The sequence below is a fragment of the Camelina sativa genome, chromosome 5 (assembly GCF_030686135.1).
Source record: "Camelina sativa cultivar CO46 ecotype springtype chromosome 5, ASM3068613v1".
NCBI lineage: Eukaryota > Viridiplantae > Streptophyta > Magnoliopsida > Brassicales > Brassicaceae > Camelina > Camelina sativa.
In genome coordinates, this window is record NC_141884.1 from 3,088,972 (window position 1) to 3,106,416 (window position 17,445).

At 36.3% G+C, this 17,445-nt stretch overlaps 2 protein-coding genes across 4 annotated transcripts; one reads left to right on the top strand and one right to left on the bottom strand.

Moving 5' to 3' along the window:
• The first annotated feature begins 1,953 nt into the window (after nucleotides 1–1,953).
• On the top strand, nucleotides 1,954–15,211 carry LOC104785212 (ABC transporter A family member 1). Of its 3 annotated transcripts, none has more exons than XM_087451958.1 (40): nucleotides 1,954–2,303; nucleotides 2,510–2,589; nucleotides 2,680–2,848; nucleotides 2,957–3,039; nucleotides 3,408–3,624; nucleotides 3,951–4,159; nucleotides 4,261–4,321; nucleotides 4,450–4,536; nucleotides 4,726–4,958; nucleotides 5,093–5,207; nucleotides 5,291–5,380; nucleotides 5,486–5,694; nucleotides 5,779–5,891; nucleotides 6,387–6,493; nucleotides 6,676–6,738; nucleotides 7,265–7,351; nucleotides 7,627–7,725; nucleotides 7,804–7,988; nucleotides 8,426–8,480; nucleotides 8,566–8,637; nucleotides 8,922–9,623; nucleotides 9,995–10,173; nucleotides 10,596–10,806; nucleotides 11,101–11,184; nucleotides 11,296–11,337; nucleotides 11,437–11,533; nucleotides 11,629–11,756; nucleotides 11,876–11,980; nucleotides 12,060–12,206; nucleotides 12,374–12,637; nucleotides 12,714–12,849; nucleotides 12,986–13,065; nucleotides 13,153–13,260; nucleotides 13,513–13,663; nucleotides 13,797–13,933; nucleotides 14,019–14,093; nucleotides 14,182–14,485; nucleotides 14,578–14,711; nucleotides 14,792–14,853; nucleotides 14,949–15,211. In XM_087451958.1, the coding sequence occupies exons 1-40, from the start codon at nucleotides 2,217–2,219 to the stop codon at nucleotides 15,028–15,030; spliced, it is 5,649 nt and encodes a 1,882-aa protein (XP_087308084.1). In that variant the 5' UTR covers nucleotides 1,954–2,216; the 3' UTR covers nucleotides 15,031–15,211. The 3 variants fall into 3 exon arrangements, with proteins under 3 accessions (XP_087308084.1, XP_087308086.1, XP_087308085.1); XM_087451960.1 differs by having other exon boundaries at nucleotides 2,028–2,303; nucleotides 8,566–8,741; XM_087451959.1 differs by lacking the exons at nucleotides 1,954–2,303; nucleotides 2,510–2,589; nucleotides 2,680–2,848; ... (10 more) ...; nucleotides 6,387–6,493; nucleotides 6,676–6,738 and having other exon boundaries at nucleotides 7,265–7,355.
• A 551-nt stretch (nucleotides 15,212–15,762) lies between these two features.
• LOC104793084 (heat stress transcription factor B-3-like) lies at nucleotides 15,763–17,210 on the bottom strand. Its single transcript, XM_087451962.1, has 2 exons — nucleotides 16,796–17,210; nucleotides 15,763–16,424 (listed from the first exon to the last, which is right to left on the bottom strand). Exons 1-2 carry the CDS (start codon nucleotides 17,108–17,110, stop codon nucleotides 15,987–15,989), a joined length of 753 nt encoding a protein of 250 aa, XP_087308088.1. The 5' UTR covers nucleotides 17,111–17,210; the 3' UTR covers nucleotides 15,763–15,986.
• Between the last annotated feature and the right edge of the window lie 235 nt (nucleotides 17,211–17,445).

The window sequence follows — 17,445 nt, forward strand, 5'->3', positions numbered from 1 at the left end:
AAATTCTGATTGGTTTATATATTTTTTTTTTAAAATAATAATTAGTAATTTCGTCCATAATTTATTAGAGAGAGAAAATTTTTTTTTAGATTTTTTAATATTTGATCTGTGAGTGTTTTTATTTTTAATTAATTATATTTATTTAAATTAGTTAATTAAGTTTAATTAATTTTTTCTAATGGCAATTGAATGTAATTTTTTACTTCTCAATTAATATAATAGGATTTTAACTGATTTTTTTTTTATGGATAAGATATTTGAATATATAAGTTTACATTTAAATAATAAACAAGTATTTTAGGATTTGTTTCAAAAGTACTTAACAGATTTGTTAACCAAATATGTTTTGTGACATAGCTAATGTTTGACGGTTTATTTACAGTTTCTAATATGGTTAAGTTGTAAATATAATGTCATATTTTTTATTTTAAATAAATCTACTATTGAATAACAAAGCGCTTGTACGAAAAATCTTCAGTCAATCAAACACTATTTTACTATTTTTTTCGCCGAATTAATTAAAATCAAAAGCATACCAACTATGATCATCCATTTGACAAGTGAATCAATTTTTTTCTTCAAAGACAAACTAATCAATTTGCTCAACAATGCATAGCTCATGTAGCAATTATAAATTATGGTTTTGTATTTCTAGGTTTTTTATTTATCTTTAATAGCTTATGCAAATTATTTACTCTGCTGCCACTATGACCATTAACTACATATTCAGAAATCAATATTAAATTACAATTGATGGTATAAAACATTTAATTTTGTCTAAGTATAATCACACCCAAATTGAAAAACTGAATATGTTTTTAAAAAGCATAAAATAAAACCATGTGATCAAAACTCTCTTTTTCAAATATCATCTCAATAAAACATTTTGATATTAATCAAAAATATAAATTATTGTTAGCCAAAATTAAAATCAAATAGTTCTGTTTTTTTAAATAAAAAAGCCACGAAACTGAATCCAAACACCAACAACCAAATGCACAATTATAATGCCAACAATTAATCATGTGAAGTGAAGGTAGCTTCCACTTTTAGAAGATTTGTAATAAAAATAATAACGATGGAGTTGTAAGTGGGAATGAAAGAATATTCTAATGACTGCTCTTATTTAGTCTTGGCAAACTTTGAAAAACCTCTCAATTAATTAATTGTCAAAATTATGAACGTCGTCATTTTCTGGTAATGATGTATGTAATGCCATGCAAAGCCTCCTTTCAGCATTTCTTCCTATAAATAAACAAAAAAAATTGGTTTTAACAGTTTTTATCAGATGGAAAGAAAGAAAAGTAATTGTAATTTTACTTGAACAAAATCCTTTGCACAATATAAATCCGCGACCAATCGTTGATATTTATATTTCTCATAGACAATCACTTTCAATGCTTTCCCTTGCACAATCTCAACGAGAGCTTTTCGTGCCTCTTTCCCAAAATCCATATCGGTTTCAGGAGCATCTATATCTCTTGTCAGTAAATAGCTTCATTTAACAAATTAAATAATATCTATGGAAAAGAGCTTATTTTAGTGGGATAAAGAGTTACCTGAGTCTTATTCGGTATCTCCGAACAAGTGTTTCATTGCGTTAAATATGAACAAACCCGTAACCACAATCGTTGATCACGTTGCAAAGTGCGTGTGGTAATTTTTCTGCCTGCGTTCTTTTGCGTATTCTAGTAATCTCGTTGGCGTGACTGAGTCAAACAAAGCAACGTTAAAAAGCTCATGAGAACCGTCCCCTACTTGGCTTTGACGCAAGGATTATTAATTTCTTGTTATGGATGGTCAACATCAACGACTGTTTATTAAGATTATCTTAAGTGACATTAATATAATTAATCTTTACTTACGGGTTGGTAACTTGATATAATTTATCAATTCTCTTTGGTTTGTTTTAGTCAGTCGCTCTTATACTAAACAAGTTTTTTGAGATAGATAATAGTAATAAATTAATTTTCAATTCACTGATAAAAAAAATTAGCAAAAAGAGAAAAAAAGGAACAAATGTCAGTGAGGTGAGCCCAAGTCTTCGCCACCTCTCTCTCTCTGCTTTTTCATTGTTTGTAAAGGTTTCTTCTTGAAGCCAATCTTTTTTCCCCTTTGTTTTCCGATTACATTAGAATCTCTCCATCTATCTCTCTCTCTAGGGTTCTGGGTTCTCAGCGCTGACTTACTAAGGAATTTGGGCAACTCGGAACGAAATGGGTACTTGGAGGAGACAATTGAAGGCCATGCTCCGTAAGAATTGGCTCCTCAAAACTCGTCATCCCTTCGTTACTTCAGCTGAGGTCTCTCTCTCTCTCTCTCTCTCTCTCTTTTATTCGTCCGTCTGAGCTTTCCTTCTGGGTCTTTCATTTTGGAGGCGCTCAATTGAATTTGCTGTGTCTGTTTGTGAAAATTTTGTGTTTGAAAATGAAAAGACTTGGAATTGGGTAATGTTGATCACCAAACCAGCGTAAATTTTGATTCTTTTCTTTAATTTTGTTTGGGGCAGATATTTCTTCCGACTGTTGTAATGTTGTTGTTGATAGCCGTGAGGACACAAGTTGACACCAGAATTCACCCTGCTCGCTCGTAAGCTTACATTGTCACTTGTGTCTCTCTTTGTAAATTTGTTACTAAAATTGGATTTTGATTTCGTTTTCTTCTTGTTGATTACTGCAGGAACTTGGAGAAAGATACGGTCGTGGAAGTGGGCAAAGGCATCTCTCCTAGTTTCCCTGAAATCTTGAAGCTTTTGGTTGCTAAAGGGGAATATCTAGCTTTTGCACCTGACACTGATGAAACCAAGAACATGATCGACATTTTGTCTCTTAAGTTCCCGGAACTGCCGGTATCATCACTTCTTCTTTTTATATGCTGCATATAAAATTCTTTTGGCTCAGTTTTACTCTTCATATGTGTCATACGGTTAACCTAGCCTTGCGTTTTCTGTTTGCAGCTAGTTACTAAAATTTTTAAAGATGACCTAGAGCTTGAAAGTTATATAACCTCTGTGGATTATGGTGTCTGCAGCCAATTGAGGTACGTCTTGTTCTTTGTTCGAGCTAATAAAAGAAGGCAATTTCATCTCTGGTTTCTTGTCGTGTCGCCTTCAATTTTTTCTTTCTGTAACACATGTCTAGTGATTCTCTTTCTGTTGATTCTGTGATTGGTTAGCATTTCTTGAATAATGGCAGTATCTCCTTGGGTTACTTGTTACAATATGCTACAACTTTGATGATAGTACTACCTGAACAAGACTGGTATCTTTTCTATGTTGTAATAAGGGAAATAGTTTGATTTCACATGTCCAGTGTGTCTCTTCACGAGTTACGTAGTCTTATAACTAGCTGACTATGCTTTTTTCGTTTTTAATGTTAAACTAATAAAGTCTTATCATGTTTGCTTAGGAACTGTTCGAATCCAAAAATAAAAGGAGCAGTGGTATTCCATGAACAAGGACCTCATTCGTTTGATTATAGCATCCGCTTGAACCACACATGGGCATTCGCAGGGTTCCCTAATGTCAAGTCGATCATGGACACAAATGGACCTTATATCAATGATCTGGAAATGGGGATTAATTCCATACCAACAATGCAGTACAGCTTCAGCGGATTCTTAACTGTATGGTCATTTACTTAGTTTCATTGAAAGTTCGTCTAATCTGTGCCCATGATTTTTCTATTATCTTTGTAGCTCTCCCCATTTAGCGACTTGGCAGTACAGTAGTCAAATAATTCTTGTCTGTAGTCTACATATACTATGCTATTATAGGAAATATAGAGTTATTCAAAGTAATTCCAAATCTGGTGGTAGATTGTCACACAGTAAACCAGTAGTTACTATTTAGTAAACTAGATCAACTCATCAGATTTGTATTGAAATTCTTGAAATAGGAGGTTTTATCTTGCTTTTCCCCCGGTTTTGATTGGTCTTATACCCTTTTGCAGCTTCAGCAGGTGGTAGACTCTTTCATTATATTTGCTTCTCAGCAAAATCTCGACTTGCCATTATCACATTCAAATTTTGGTTCAGCTATACGCTTTGAGCTGCCATGGAATCTGTTTAGCCCCTCAGTGATAAGAATGGTTCCATTTCCAACCCGCGAATACACTGATGATGAGTTTCAATCTATTGTCAAAAGCGTAATGGGATTGTTGTATGTATCAGCTGCTTTATGTTTTCTTTCGGTTTCCCGTACATATATGTATGGTATTTGAGTCTTTGTATGGTTTGGATGATTATATAATTGTTGAGCAGGTACCTTCTGGGATTTCTGTTTCCAATCTCCCGGCTTATCAGCTACTCTGTCTTCGAGAAGGTTGGTTTGGGTTTATGTACTTTGCTTACAATGGAAAACAGCTGATAGATATTAAGCGTTTACAAATAGTTTTTGTTTTCTACCAATATTTGTTTCACTGAGGCTTTTTTTTCTTTCTGAGCTTGCAGGAACAGAAAATAAGAGAAGGACTTTACATGATGGGCTTGAAGGATGAGATATTTCATTTGTCTTGGTTTATCACTTATGCATTGCAGGCAAGTTTTTCTGCTTGAAATTTGACTTGTGAACTTTTGTTTGCCTCTTCCCATGGCTATGATCAAACCACAAGTTGTCAACAATATTGACTTCAGCTGGAAAACCAGACGCTTTACTTCTTTCGATATATGTAATAACTTTTAGTTCGAGGTATTCTTTTTCTTTTCTAACTAGACTTTCTTCTGCAGTTCGCATTGTGCTCTGGGATTATTACAGCTTGTACGATGGGAAGTCTCTTTAAGTATAGTGATACGACACTAGTCTTCACATACTTCTTTTTATTTGGGGTCAGCGCAATCATGCTCTCATTTATGATATCAACATTTTTCACTCGAGCAAAGACAGCTGTGGCAGTTGGGACCCTAGCCTTTCTCGGAGCCTTCTTCCCTTACTACACTGTAAACGATGAATCTGTCTCCATGTATGTTTAGGCTTTTTTTGTTTTCTTTTTTTTCCGTGACAGCTGTATTATGGATAGACAAAAATTATGCTCATCTTTGTCACAAACATTTTGTCTAGAATACATTAATGTAAAATTAAGTGTCGGTCTTGTAGGGTATTGAAGGTAGTTGCTTCTTTGCTTTCGCCTACTGCATTTGCTCTCGGGTCAATCAACTTTGCTGATTATGAGCGTGCACATGTTGGACTACGTTGGAGCAATATATGGCGGGTATGGTAGTTATGTTTGTGGCTACATGCCAAGGTTGATTCTGCTTTTATTTTTTACCTTTTTTTTGGTCAATCTTCATGTAGGCATCGTCTGGAGTAAGTTTTTTTGTCTGCCTCTTAATGATGTTACTCGACTCTATTCTTTACTGTGCACTTGGTCTTTATCTGGACAAGGTATTTTGTGAGCTGATTTTTTGTTCTTGACATTGTTTCTTGTTAAAAAATAACTGTAGTTAGGAGGTTTATCTTTGGGCCTAATCCAAGAGTTCATTTCCTCAGGTCCTCCCCAGGGAAAATGGTGTGCGGTACCCATGGAACTTCATCTTCAGCAAGTGTTTTGGGAGAAAGAAAAAAGACTTCCAAAATCCCATTCCAGATCCCGAAACTAGTATGTTTGCGGGGAATATAGAGGTTACTCAGGGAGAGCCTTTTGATCCTGTTATTGAATCAATAAGCCTGGAAATGAGGCAACAAGAGCTTGACGGGAGGTACATTCATATCACAACCCAAAAAATCCAATTAATGTTTTACATAGCTGGACATTAAATTCACCTTTAATGTTTGCTCTGTAGGTGCATACAAGTTAGAAATCTGCATAAGGTCTATGCCTCAAGAAGGGGAAATTGTTGTGCAGTTAATTCATTGCAACTTACACTGTACGAGAACCAGATACTTTCACTTCTGGGTATGTCTTTCCTGTTTATTAGACATTCTCATCTCCTCTAACCTCATTTATATTTGCTTACTAGAGTACCAGGTCCAAATTGTAATGTTTCAGAATAGTTTGAATTGATTCTTTTGGCTTTTTTTTCTTAAACACAATTTGGACCTGGTACATTACAATTTCCATAAATTCTAACAATTTCCTAAATTCTACAATTTCGCAAACGAAAGATCTAGTTTTGTTCACGAGCTCTTGTGCATAGTGAAAGCTAATTTGGTCAGTTTTGATATATGTATTCATTGTTGGGATATTCAATTTTAACATACAGTATTAAGAAAGTTTCCTTATAACCTTAAGCTACATATTTTGATATTTTCTGTTCCCGGGCTTTTTCATCTCAATGTTGTCTCTAATGAATCTTGGTCTCCTTCCTGAACACCATGCATGAAAATCACGTGAAGAAAAGCTCTTGCGAATCTTGATATTCTCTTTAAGTCTTGCTTACTTTGCTTGAAGGACATAATGGAGCCGGTAAAAGCACAACAATATCAATGCTTGTTGGCCTTCTTCCCCCAACGTCTGGAGATGCCCTGATATTTGGAAACAGTATTATAACAAACATGGTAATTTTTTCTGCTGTTATTACTTGAATCTCTAATCTTCTTGCATAACCAAAAACCTCTGATTTATAAGCTAGTAAGATAGGCATTCTTTTTTCTAGCATCACTTTAATACTTTTTGTATGCTGTTAATTCGTCCTCTTTCTTGCATTCTTGTTTCTGACTATATGAATCTTTTCCGGTAGGATGAGATACGGAAAGAACTAGGTGTTTGCCCTCAGCATGACATCCTCTTTCCAGAACTGACAGTAAGTGAAAGAAAATCCCTTCTTTTTTTTCTGGTCTTATTCTAAGTGAAGGATGTGATGCTTGCAATTCGAATCAACATGATAATATTATCTTTAATTTATAATATGATCAAAAAAAGGGATCAGAAAATTGTTCAGAATTGTCACTTACGTATAACCGCTGGTACGCTTAAGCTTGTTGTACTGGATTCAACCCTGAAGATCTGATATAGCCATAAGCCCTAAAGAAAATGTTCAGATATATTCAGTGATGTGACTGGCTTGTGGTGGCTAGTCCTCGATCATGCCACTCGTTTTAGCATAGGGACAAACTACCAGTTGTGAGCGTTTAATGTTCTTCTCTCATGTTTTGTATCTTCTTTAATCGAGCGTAAATATCATGTAGGAACATGTATGTAAGATGAAACATATATCTGCTTCTTTTGTTTGTTGAATCGTTTCATTCTATGCAAAAGTTTCAGGCTTATGACAGATTATATGTTTTTCCATCCGAATATGATGTCTGAATGATTTATATCTACTGTAGGTTAGAGAACACTTGGAGATGTTTGCGGTTCTTAAAGGTGTTGAAGAAGAATCCTTGAACAGCACAGTTGTTGATATGGCGGAGGAAGTAAGTATGTAATGAAATACAAGCTTTGTGGATTTTCCCTCTCCAATAAACCACATTCACAAACTTTGATTTCTGAATTTCGTTTTGATAGAATCTAGTTGCTAATGCTAGTGTGGCCTACAAGCTTTAAAATTTCAGACTGCCTAAGTTGGAGTCTGTAAAATAGTTATGGAGGACAACAGATGAATTCATTTTGTGGGAAACTGTAGTTTTCTTACCTGCCAATTTTGGGTATAAGTCACAGCTGTCTGATCTTGGGTATTGATTTTTTCCAGGTGGGATTGTCTGATAAATTTAGTACACTTGTACGGGCACTTTCCGGAGGCATGAAGAGGAAATTGTCACTTGGAATCGCATTGATAGGTAACAGTAAGGTGAGAAGGAAACACAAAGACATCTTATTTCGTATGTTTATTCTAGTTAGTTGTCGTTGAATATGCTTCATCTTTCAGGTGATCATTCTCGATGAACCAACCAGTGGAATGGATCCGTACTCAATGCGTCTTACATGGCAGTTAATTAAGAAAATTAAAAAGGGTAGAATAATATTGTTGACAACACATTCCATGGATGAAGCTGAAGAACTTGGAGATCGGATAGGAATCATGGCTAACGGGTCTCTTAAGTGTTGTGGCAGGTTAAGTGTTTCTAAACGACTCTTGACTTTTTCTGTAGCTTGTCCTTCTTTTCGTTTTTTATTTAATATAATTCATTTAAAGTTAGGAAGAACAACGATGCATTTGTTAAGGCATGCTAATAACACAAATTATACCAAGCATTCACACCATGGGATTGCTTAATTTGAGTTAGTTACTATGAAGTGATATGATTGAGTTGGTTTTTTCAAATAGTTGCTCATGACTCGTAGAAGGTGTTTTGATTTGGTGTTGATGGTCAGACATTTTTTTTTTTTAAAGAAAAGATTCCCCAAGCTTATGCTATCTGTCTAGACATATTAAAGTGCTTCAGAAGTAAAGAAAAATTGTCTCTTTTTCAGAAGTATAGTTTTCCGAATTTCTAGTTAACCATTAAGCACTTAACCAATTATTTTGGGGGCTTTTTATGGCTAAGCAGTTCGATTTTCCTGAAGCATCACTATGGGGTTGGGTACACTCTTACGCTTGTAAAGGTTTGTTTGAATTCTTTTCATTTTCGTCAATGTTTTTAATATTTATATTTAGGACATCTTTAACCGGTGGTAATCTATGTTTTAGACTTCTCCTGCTGTCTCTGTTGCCGCACGTATAGTTCATCGTCACATTCCATCAGCAACCTGTGTGAGTGAGGTATATTACTTACATTCTCTAAGGAGATTGAGAGCATCTGAACAACTAATACATTTCATGAAAGAAAGAGTCTGCCTTGCTGCATGCTGTGATACTTTGCAAAGGTCCAAAGCTTCTAGAATAGAGCATCTTTTAGTTAATATCTTCCAATTGTGACCTGAGTTCCTAAAAATTGGATATTATAGCATATTTATGGCTGCAGATATTTCCCCTAGAGTAATTTGTTACCACTTTTATATAAGTTTAAATTTCTTGCGTAATCTTTGTAAGTGATGATTGTCCAGGTGGGAAACGAAATTTCTTTCAAGCTTCCTTTGGCTTCCTTGCCTTGTTTTGAAAACATGTTCAGAGAAATCGAAAGTTGCATGAAGAATTCTGTTGACAGATCTAAGATTAGTGAGATTGATGGCTCAGATTATCCTGGTATTCAGAGTTATGGTATATCTGTCACGACACTTGAAGAGGTGTTTCTGAGAGTTGCTGGTTGTAACTTAGATATCGAGGAGAAGCAGGAGGAGATATTTGTCTCTCCTGATACCAAGGCTTCTCTGTTATGCATTGGATCTGATCAGAAAAGTATTATGCAACCTAAGTTGCTATCAAGTTGTAATGAGGGCGCTGGAGTTATAATTACCTCAGTTGCAAAAGCTTGCAGATTAATAGTTGCTGCAGTTTGGACTTTCATTGGATTCATTAGCATGCAATGTTGTGGTTGTTCCATTATATCTAGGTCAATGTTTTGGCGGCATTGCAAAGCATTGTTTATAAAAAGAGCAAGATCTGCTTACAGAGACCGCAAAACAGTGGCATTCCAGTTCATCATCCCAGCAGTTTTCTTGCTTTTTGGCCTTCTTTTTCTTCAGCTCAAGCCACATCCTGATCAGAAATCCATAACTTTGACAACTGCATATTTTAATCCTCTCCTGAGCGGCAACGGTGGTGGTGGTCCGATTCCTTTTGATCTGTCTGAGCCAATTGCCAAAGAGGTCCGTTGAGTCCCATTTATATTTTGTGATTTCTCTGAATGGCATGTTCTCGCAGTTTGAATAAAATTAGGTGGCATGTTATTTTACTCGCTCTAGTAACTATCACAGTAATCCTGGTAAATCAAAATTGATTTAAACTCTCTTAACTTCTACACAGGCATAAGAAAACTAATTGCTTGCTGACATATTCGTTTCACTATTTGAGTTACTGGATGTAAAGGGTTTGCTCTTATGCAGCTGTCAAGCAAGCACTAGTTATGTTACACATTCAATTGTTAATTTGTGCTTACATGATTTTGATCATAGTGCACAATAGTTGAGTTCATACCCAAATATTGTTTGTGTTCAATTTTTTTCTTCGATGCATGCAGGTTGCACAATATATCGAAGGAGGCTGGATTCAGCCCTTGAGGAATACTTCATATCAATTTCCTAATCCAAAAGAGGCATTGGCTGATGCAATTGATGCAGCAGGTCCCACGTTGGGGCCCACCCTGCTTTCAATGAGCGAATATCTGATGTCTAGTTTTGATCAGTCCTACCAGTCAAGGTATGTATAGGTCACTAACAGATTCGTGTTTTGTTATATTTTGCTGCCTTCTAGTATTCGGTTCCCCTGTTTTTTGCTAGAAGTGAGGGCTTAAGTTCTCATGATTTAACGTATGCATTTAAAGTTGGGAGGGCCCTTTGCCTCATCGATTTGTGCCAATCTGAAAGATGCATTGGTCATATAAATTTCTGCTTTTAAAGTTATGTATGATTTTCTTGTTTCGTAATATCTAAATGAACATATTTTTTTTATTCTGCTGAGACATGACTTACACTGTTATTAATCAAAGAGTTAACATTTTTTTAGACAAAACGTTATTTTCTTTACATTTAACTTTCCTACGTTGGTGATCTCTTTGAGAATGTTACAGAGTACTATTTTATGTACTGACTTTGCTAAATGCTACTTGTGAGTGTCTTTAGGTATGGGGCAATTTTAATGGATGGCCAGCATCCAGATGGAAGTTTAGGATACACCGTGTTACACAATGGTACTTGTCAGCATGCTGGTCCAATCTACATCAATGTTATGCATGCTTCGATTCTCCGACTTGCTACGGGTAACAAGAATATGACAATTCAAACCCGAAACCATCCTTTGCCCCCAACAAAAACTCAGCACATACAGCGTCATGTATGTCTTTCTTTTTAAAGTAGTTCCCTCTCTGTGGTATCAATATTATATTTATTGAAATTATGTTCAGTTTGAGCGATAGGTTAGAGTTGATTGGATCCCTCAAACTGATTGTCAGTAAGAGGGAACCAATGTAAAAGTCTGAGCAAAAATCGACAGGCTTCTACCTTATTTTTCCTCGGACACAAAATAGCAGATTCTAATGTCCCTGTCTTCTCCTCTCAAAATTGTTTTCTTCGTATCAACAAAATGTCACGAACCAGTAGTTTTGATCTTATTTTCTTTTCAATGCAGGATTTGGATGCCTTTTCCGCTGCAATTATTGTTAACATTGCGTTCTCATTCATCCCGGCCTCCTTTGCTGTTCCAATTGTTAAGGTATGTATGTAAAGTCAAACCTCAAGTAGTTTTGGCATAATGTATTTTTTTAGTGCTACTTTTATCAGTAATTTGTTCTGAATCTCTCTGTATGGATTTTATTTTATTCAGGAGCGGGAGGTGAAAGCAAAGCATCAACAGCTTATTAGTGGGGTAAAATTTTCTCTGGAATACCAAATATAAGCATGTTATCAGTCCCAGTTTCTTACTTTTAATCCTAAAATTGGCCTCATGATCATTTATGGCTTGCAGGTTTCTGTTCTTTCATACTGGTTATCAACATACATATGGGATTTCATCAGTTTCTTATTTCCGTCAACATTTGCAATGATCCTCTTCTATGCTTTTGGTAAGTTGGTTTTTTATTTTCATTTGCATTTGAACTTCTATTTCATTGTACTACTTTACTATAAACTTACTGAAATGATTGATTTCTTTCCTTAGGTCTGGAACAATTTATTGGAATAGGTCGGTTTCTTCCGACTATCATTATGCTCCTGGAGTATGGCTTGGCAATTGCATCATCAACATACTGTCTTACGTTTTTCTTCACCGAGCATAGCATGGCTCAGGCAACTTCTAGCTACCCTATGCTCTTACCCATATTGTTTTTCTTTTTTCTTTTTCCTCAGTTACTTCATACTGTTAGATGTTTTTTACTGATGGATAGATGTCTTTACTATAATCGCAGAATGTTATTCTTATGGTCCACTTCTTCTCTGGTCTTATCCTTATGGTTATCTCATTTGTTATGGGCCTTATTCCAGCAACTGCTAGTGCAAATTTATATCTGAAGGTGTGGAATCTTCTAATTTCTTGACCTCGGTGAGCCTTGAAAAGACTAGGAACTGATTCTTTTTCGTATGCTTCTACAGAACTTCTTCAGATTATCGCCAGGATTTTGCTTCTCTGATGGATTGGCTTCATTAGCACTTCTAAGGCAGGGAATCAAAGACAAATCTAGTCATGGGGTGTTCGAATGGAATGTCACTGGAGCGTCCATCTGTTACCTGGGTTTGGAGGTTAGAGTCTTCCATGTTCTTCAACAATTTTTTCCCTACTTCTTTGAAAACCTGAGAAAATGGATCCATCATATGCTACTGTTGTTATTTTTTCATGGGATAGACACAAAATTATAGTTGATTTATATTATAGCGACATGAAGTATAACTGAAATTATATTTGACAGAGTATATTCTACTTCCTTGTGACGCTTGCGCTTGAGCTCGTGCCTGTCCAAAAGGTGATGTCGTTCTCAATTGGGGAGTGGTGGCAGAATTTCAAAGCTTTCAAGCAAGGTGCTGGTTCTAGTTATACAGAGCCACTTCTCAAGGATTCGACTGGAGCCGTTTCCGCTGATATGGAGGATGACATAGACGTGCAAGAGGAAAGAGACAGGGTGATGTCGGGGTCGACAGACAACACCATGCTCTACTTACAGAACCTGAGGAAGGTATTAAAGCCTACTCTTTTAGCCAAGAGTTAACAGAGATTCTCCTCTCTTTTTTTCTTAAGTACTACTGTTTCAGGTATATCCTGGTGGCAAACATCAGAGCCCAAAAGTAGCTGTACAGTCTTTGACTTTCTCGGTCCAAGCAGGAGAATGTTTTGGCTTTTTAGGGACGAATGGAGCTGGGAAGACTACTACCTTGTCTATGTTATCTGGTATGTTGTGATTCCTTGGTATTTGGAAACTATTCGTGGAGCTGTTATCTAAAATACTTAGTGACAGCTAAATAAACAACTGCTGCAATTTCTGAAGCAATAGCATTGACTATTCTCACTTCTTTGGGTGCAACAGGAGAAGAAACCCCAACTAGTGGAACTGCCTTCGTCTTTGGCAAAGACATAGTAGCGAGTCCCAAATCTATCCGTCAGCATGTATGTCAATTCATTGACTTTACCAATCTCACTGAGTCCGTAGAATTAACATTAAATGTTTGAATCTGTTTTGTCTCTCCTACTCAGATTGGCTACTGCCCCCAGTTTGATGCTTTATTCGAGTATTTGACTGTGAAGGAGCACCTTGAACTATATGCAAGGATCAAAGGAGTAGTTGATCATAGAATTGATAATGTAAGTGGTACATATTCAGATTTGACGTTTGATGCTTGCTTACACGTCTTGATGAGTTCTGTGATTCCCCAATAGTAGTATAGGTTTTGGCCAAGTTAAATACCTACACAACATTGGAACAAAATCATCTTTCTCTACTGTCTAGGATAAGATTCAAAAATATATCCAAAATCACAACTATACTATTAGGTATATATCTAACTAGTGGAAATTCCTAATTGGATAATTCTGATATGTATTATCTAATTACAGGTGGTTATGGAAAAGTTAGTCGAGTTTGACTTGTTAAAACATTCGCACAAGCCATCCTTCACGCTTAGCGGCGGAAACAAGCGCAAACTATCCGTTGCTATTGCAATGATTGGAGATCCTCCTATTGTCATCCTCGATGAACCATCTACAGGTATAACCAAATCAAAATTTTGGCTGACTTGCCTGACCAGTTGGAATTTGGAATCACTAACGAGGACTTCCTCTCTGTTCTACACTAGCTCTTAGCTACTCAAGTTTTTGGTGTTTTTTGTTAAATGCTTCAGGTATGGATCCTGTTGCCAAAAGATTCATGTGGGATGTGATATCCCGCTTGTCGACAAGGAGTGGAAAGACAGCGGTCATTCTGACTACTCATAGCATGAATGAAGCTCAAGCACTTTGCACTAGGATCGGGATCATGGTATTTTCTTAACTCCTTTTGAACTCCTTAGGGCGTTAGATTTTAAATCTTTCAACCTCACAGAACCACACTCCTCAAATTACAGGTAGGAGGCCGCCTAAGATGCATAGGTAGTCCGCAACACTTAAAGACACGCTACGGAAACCACCTTGAGTTAGAGGTACTTTTTTACAATGCTGTTTTGTTTCAATGGTAGGAAGGATCATTTTTCAAAGCTTGTGCATAATGTTGGCTGTCTTACAAATTAGGTCAAACCCAACGAAGTCAGCACTGTGGAATTGGAGAACTTTTGCCAAATGATTCAGCAGTGGCTTTTTAACGTTCCTACGCAGCCTAGAAGTTTACTGGGCGATCTCGAAGTTTGTATAGGCGTCTCTGACTCTATTACTCCTGATACGGCTTCAGCATCAGAAATCAGTTTGTCTCCAGAAATGGTACAAAGCATTGCCAAGTTTCTTGGTAATGAGCAGAGAGTGAGTACTCTAGTACCTCCCATGCCTGAGGAAAATGTGCGACTCGATGACCAGTTATCAGAGCAGCTGTTTCGAGATGGTACGAGCACACATGTTACATACTTTTTTAGATTTTGCCTTGTTTCACGAATTGTAGCATAAAATATGTTTTCTCCGTTTGATGCTGAACAGGTGGTATTCCACTTCCAATATTTGCCGAGTGGTGGCTAACCAAAGAAAAGTTTTCAGCCTTGGATTGTTTCATACAATCTTCGTTCCCCGGTGCAACATTCAAAAGCTGCAATGGACTGAGTATTAAGTACCAGGTAATTAAACACAAAATCCCATTGGCTCTAAGATCGCTCTTGGATTTGTGCTCAATGTTTCTCTGTGGGTTATCTTGCAGTTGCCATTTGGAGAAGGAGGATTGTCACTTGCGGATGCATTTGGACACCTTGAAAGAAACCGGTAAGACATTCTTCTCTTAACTGTTTATACTCCATGATCCACACAAATCAGTCTTTGTAAGTCTGAGGAAAGAAATTTGCTTCTTTCTATGGCAGGAATCGGTTGGGAATAGCTGAATACAGCATAAGTCAATCCACACTTGAGACCATATTCAATCATTTTGCAGCTAACTCATAACCAGTGATCTGTCATACTGATACCATTATTGCGGCTTGTATAATCAAAACCCTTCGTGGCCACAGCCCGAAGAGATATCTAATCAAAGTCATAATCTTATTTTTACCCAACATGGTTGTAAATATGGTATATAGATGAGAAAACTGTGCTCTTCATGTTTATATATACACGATGTTTCATAGTTTGACCATGATGAAACTTTATCAATATACAACACAAAATCCGAAATTTGTCGGACATGCTTTGATCTTGCATGTCTTAAAAGATTATATATATGCAAACTTGTAAGAATCTTTGAGAAAAACTGTATTAATCATTAGGAATAAATGCTAGGAAGATCTCAAACGTATTGTTCAAACATAGTAAGACAGTTGAGGTAGTTTTCTATATGGAAATTTGAATCTTACTACCACCCCACACATTGTTATAGATTATGTAATAATGATTGATCCAGTAATCGTTAGAATTACCAGATAACATAGTCAAATGATGAATCGTATGTAAGCCACACACATTGTTAGATGATTTAAGTTAGATGAGAAATCAGTAACCAGACAACATAATTAAATGCATTGATTATCTATCTTCCCATGACAAATTTATCTCCAAGAACCTGCCAAGTGAACCCAAAAACAACAAATAGATTAACCTAAATAAGGATTCTCTCGAAAGATAAGCAGTGTAAAAGAAGTTAGGGTTTCCGGGATACCCCAACTCGCAGTAACTAGTAAGTATATGAGAAACTGTGCTCTTAATTTATATGTCTACCTATACACTAATACACACGATATACCATGTTTTGAACACGAAGCTTAATCAATACAACACAGTCAGAATCCGAGATTTTTCGGACATATGTAATTCTGATCTTGCATGTCTTAAAAGAGTACTATATATAGTGATGTAAAACTTGTAACAATTAATCTGAAGAAATTGGTTTCATATAGCGATTTTTTTCATTCAAGTTTTACTCCGAACAACTTAAGCCCATCATCTTCTTCATTAGCATCCTCATCGGTTTCATCTTCGTCGTCTTCTCCTCTGTATCTCTCCACCAACTCCATAAGCTGCTTGCATTTCTTCTTGGTTTTCCCGAGTTCTGAGCTTAATAACTCGTTTTCATTCTTCAAGCATTTGTTTTCGTCGAGTAATGCAGTGTATACAAAAGACGAGGAAGTGGAGGAAGACCGTTGATCCTCGTGGTGATGCTCAACCCCAAGCGGTTGATGATCTTCTTGATTCACCGTCGTTGTTGGTACAACCTGATGATGAGACTTGTTGCGTGACCAATGTTGGCTTTTCCTTCTTCGGATATTGCTCATAAGCTCTCTTTGCCCTTTTTGGAACATCTCATTACTAAATTCCCATCTTATCGTCGTTACTTTTCGAAATCCCTATAAGATTTTTGTAACCACTCATCAATGCCATTATGCAAATCCTCGTACATACAAACCCCTATATATACAAGTGTTATTCCTCAATGAAAATATTACTTTATATATTAACTAACATGTTAATTAGAGAAATATTATGCTATTCAGCCTATTCTTTTTTTTTAAAACGTTATTATATATTTAGAAAAATAACACTCGCTATGTGTTTATACTTGATAGCAGAGGAAAAAGGTGTAGTCATTTTATCATTCACCCAAGTTGATAATTGTTCATGGTTCAATTACCCAAGAAAATATTTTAGGGCTAGTAAACTCAAACAAACATAAATACGGTTATAACTGCTTAATTGAAAGAGTAGAGCATATACGTACGTAAGTATTGAGCTGGCGAACGAAGCTAGAGAAGTTGCAATGCTTGAAAAGTGTTGGTAAAAGATCTCTAGCGAACTCCGCCGGCTGCCACACGACGAAGCCAGTTCCGTCTTCGTTCCAAGATATAACCTCGTCTGTTGTCGGATCCTCCACCACTTGGTAGGTCTTTACCAAGAACGGTGGCGGTGGAGGAGGCGGCGGCTGTGGTTCCGCCGTGGATGTTGGCTTTCCGATCATAATGCCCAACGGCAAACGCTCCTCGTCGTCGTTATAAATGTTATCGTTACACCGTAAATGATCACCAGCATCTTCCATAGTCGAGAAGTGTTATTCTTGAACAGAACAAATAGTAGAAGATCTCAAACTAGAAAGACGTAACACGACTCCACAGAAAGAGATAGAGACGTTACTTAAATTTAATAAGGTGGTTGAGACAAGAATATAAATACTTTGAACCTTTTTCAAGGAACATACGTTTCTAACATGCATATAATCATGATGCATATACTTACACACAATTGTATTGTGAATATTTTGTTAAAATTATAAGAAAAACGATGTTTGATGTGATGTAATTAACCATTGATATTTGATCATATTTACGTTGGATCCACCAAATTTTTTTTCTCCAACACAAAACGCTTGTCTCT